Source organism: Gastrolobium bilobum, unplaced genomic scaffold (assembly GCF_033153095.1).
Source record: "Gastrolobium bilobum isolate Gb01-03AN ecotype WA unplaced genomic scaffold, APGP_CSIRO_Gbil_v1 utg202830, whole genome shotgun sequence".
Taxonomy (NCBI): Eukaryota; Viridiplantae; Streptophyta; class Magnoliopsida; order Fabales; family Fabaceae; genus Gastrolobium; species Gastrolobium bilobum.
The window spans coordinates 21,342-23,674 of NW_026898422.1; the positions used below are offsets into that span (position 1 = coordinate 21,342).

Genomic DNA, 2,333 nt, shown 5'->3' on the forward strand with positions numbered 1-2,333 from the left:
TCATCTTTTACATTAACAACATAAAACTCATGCCTCTGATATTGACTTAAGCATCGGAATGTCTTTGCAGGCCCCCCCATTTGGTGTTAACATGCCAACGTGAAGGAAAAAGGCAAAGCGCGATCCACTACGTAACTCCAAGCCCAGATCGAAGAACTACACTCACAACTAAACCGTGTGTGATTAGGCTCAGTACATATTGGCCAGTCCATAGTGTATTTGGTCTGATCATTGGCGTCGTCTGTGGGAAGCTATCTGTTAGAACCCATCTTTCTCTAAAAACATGGTTGACACTCGAAGCAAATCCCTAAATGGCTCCAAAGGAAAGCGGAAGGAGATCCCTGCTTCCCAAGCAATATCAGCTTCATCGGTGGCACCAATTCCCATCCATCTGGATGACCCACCGACACCCCAACATCTTTTGGACCTTATCACACAACAAAACAAGAAAATCGCCCAGCAGAATTGAGATTTAGCTCGATTGAAGAAAGCTCAAAAGAATAAAGAACAAAACCAAGAAAAGGGAAAAGAAAAAGATAAAGACCCTGAGAAGGAAAAAAATCCCGATTCTGATGAAAGTGAACAACCTCATGAACACTCGACTGGTAACCCTGGACCTTCGGGTCACAAAATCAAGAAAGGTGAAGAAATAAAAGATACTCACGAGAATGAGAATTCTCATGGAAATTCAAGGTCATTCTCTCGAATTGTTCACCCATTCGTTCCCTGCATAATGAACATCCCAATTCCTCGGGATGTCAAGATTACAACAGAAAAATATAACGGCAAAGGGGACCCCCAAGAACATCTGGAACAATTCCAGACAAACATGATGGCACAAGACGTGGCAGATCCAATAGCATGTCGACTGTTTCCAACAACCATGAAGGAGACAACACTTAGATGGTACTCAGCGTTACCATCTAATTCGGTACAAAGTTGGGAGGACTTGACCAACCAATTCCTCGTACGATTTGCAACCAGCAAGGCCCAATACAAATCTACACACGCGCTAAAAACTGTACGTCAAGGATCAAATGAAACTTTGCACGATTATCTGAACAGAATCTTTGATGAAGCACTCTTGGTCAGAGACCTGGATCCACAAGCCTCACTACATATCATCACAGAAGGATTACTTGATGACCCTTTCTCTATGTCGCTAGCCAAACAGCGACCACGCACCATAGAAGAACTTAGTGCACGATCAGAAAAATTCATCAACCTTGAAGATTATAAGCGTTCATGAGAAATTTCTAACACCAGGGCCGACACAGATAACTTTGAAAAAGATGTCCAGAAGAATTTTCAACGAAAATTCTGTGAAAAGATAAAATGGGGAAGATACGACAATTACACCCCTTCAAATACGTCCCAAAGACGGATTTTGAAAGAAGTATTCCAAACAGGGTATGTACGGGTTAACAAGCCTCCCCCAATGCCAAAAGGAGTTCAGCGCGATGAGACCAAGTTTTGTGAGTTTCACAACGACAAAGGACATACAACTGAAAAATGTTTCGCGCTCAAAAATACTATTGAGGCACTCATAAGAGAGGGAAAACTCCAGGAATTCGTCTCCAGCTACAGGGAATACAAGACGCAAAGAAGACGCGATAGAAGCCCAGATCGCGACCCGAACCCTAATGAACAAAGGGCACATCCTAGGAGAAACTATAACCCAGCTCGTAACAAAGATCGAAGAAATGACAGAGAGGCTTCAACTGACAGACGTCAAGGGACTCCACCGCGAAACAGATAGCAAATCGCGCAACAACAACGCGATGGACTACCAAATAACGCGGCAGGAGTTTTAGCCACTATCGCCGGAGGATCAGCGGGAGGAGGTGCGACTAAATCTCAACGCAAAAAACATTTAAAATCAGTAATGACAGTGCACGATCATGCTCGCCCTTCCACTTCTCGCGATCAAAGACATGCCATATGTTTTGACGATGATGACTATGGCGACATCCTCCCAGACCATGATGACCCACTGGTAATCTCAGCTTGCATGGCTAATCTCCAGGTAAAACGTATTATGATTGATAATGGTAGTTCAGCTGATATTATTTTCTGGGATGCTTTTCGTGCAATGCACATCCCAGAGGAACATCTACTTCATGGATGTTCGGACTTAATTGGCTTCGCTGGGAAATGCGTACAACCCAAAGGCACCATTGAGATGTGGGTAACCTTTGGAATCATGCCTCTGGCTCGAACTATCAAAGTACGATTTTATGTGGTTGAGTACGCGTCTGCATATAACATCATTCTAGGAAGACCAACCATTGTCGCGCTAAAGGCAATCATCACTATGCCCCACCTTCTAATGA

The 2,333-nt window shown here is 43.7% G+C and overlaps 1 protein-coding gene across 1 annotated transcript; it reads left to right on the forward strand.

The window, feature by feature from the left end:
* The first annotated feature begins 733 nt into the window (after positions 1-733).
* LOC133316154 (uncharacterized) lies at positions 734-1,249 on the forward strand. Its single transcript, XM_061517874.1, has one exon. It carries the CDS (start codon positions 734-736, stop codon positions 1,247-1,249), a length of 516 nt encoding a protein of 171 aa, XP_061373858.1.
* Positions 1,250-2,333: the final 1,084 nt, after the last annotated feature.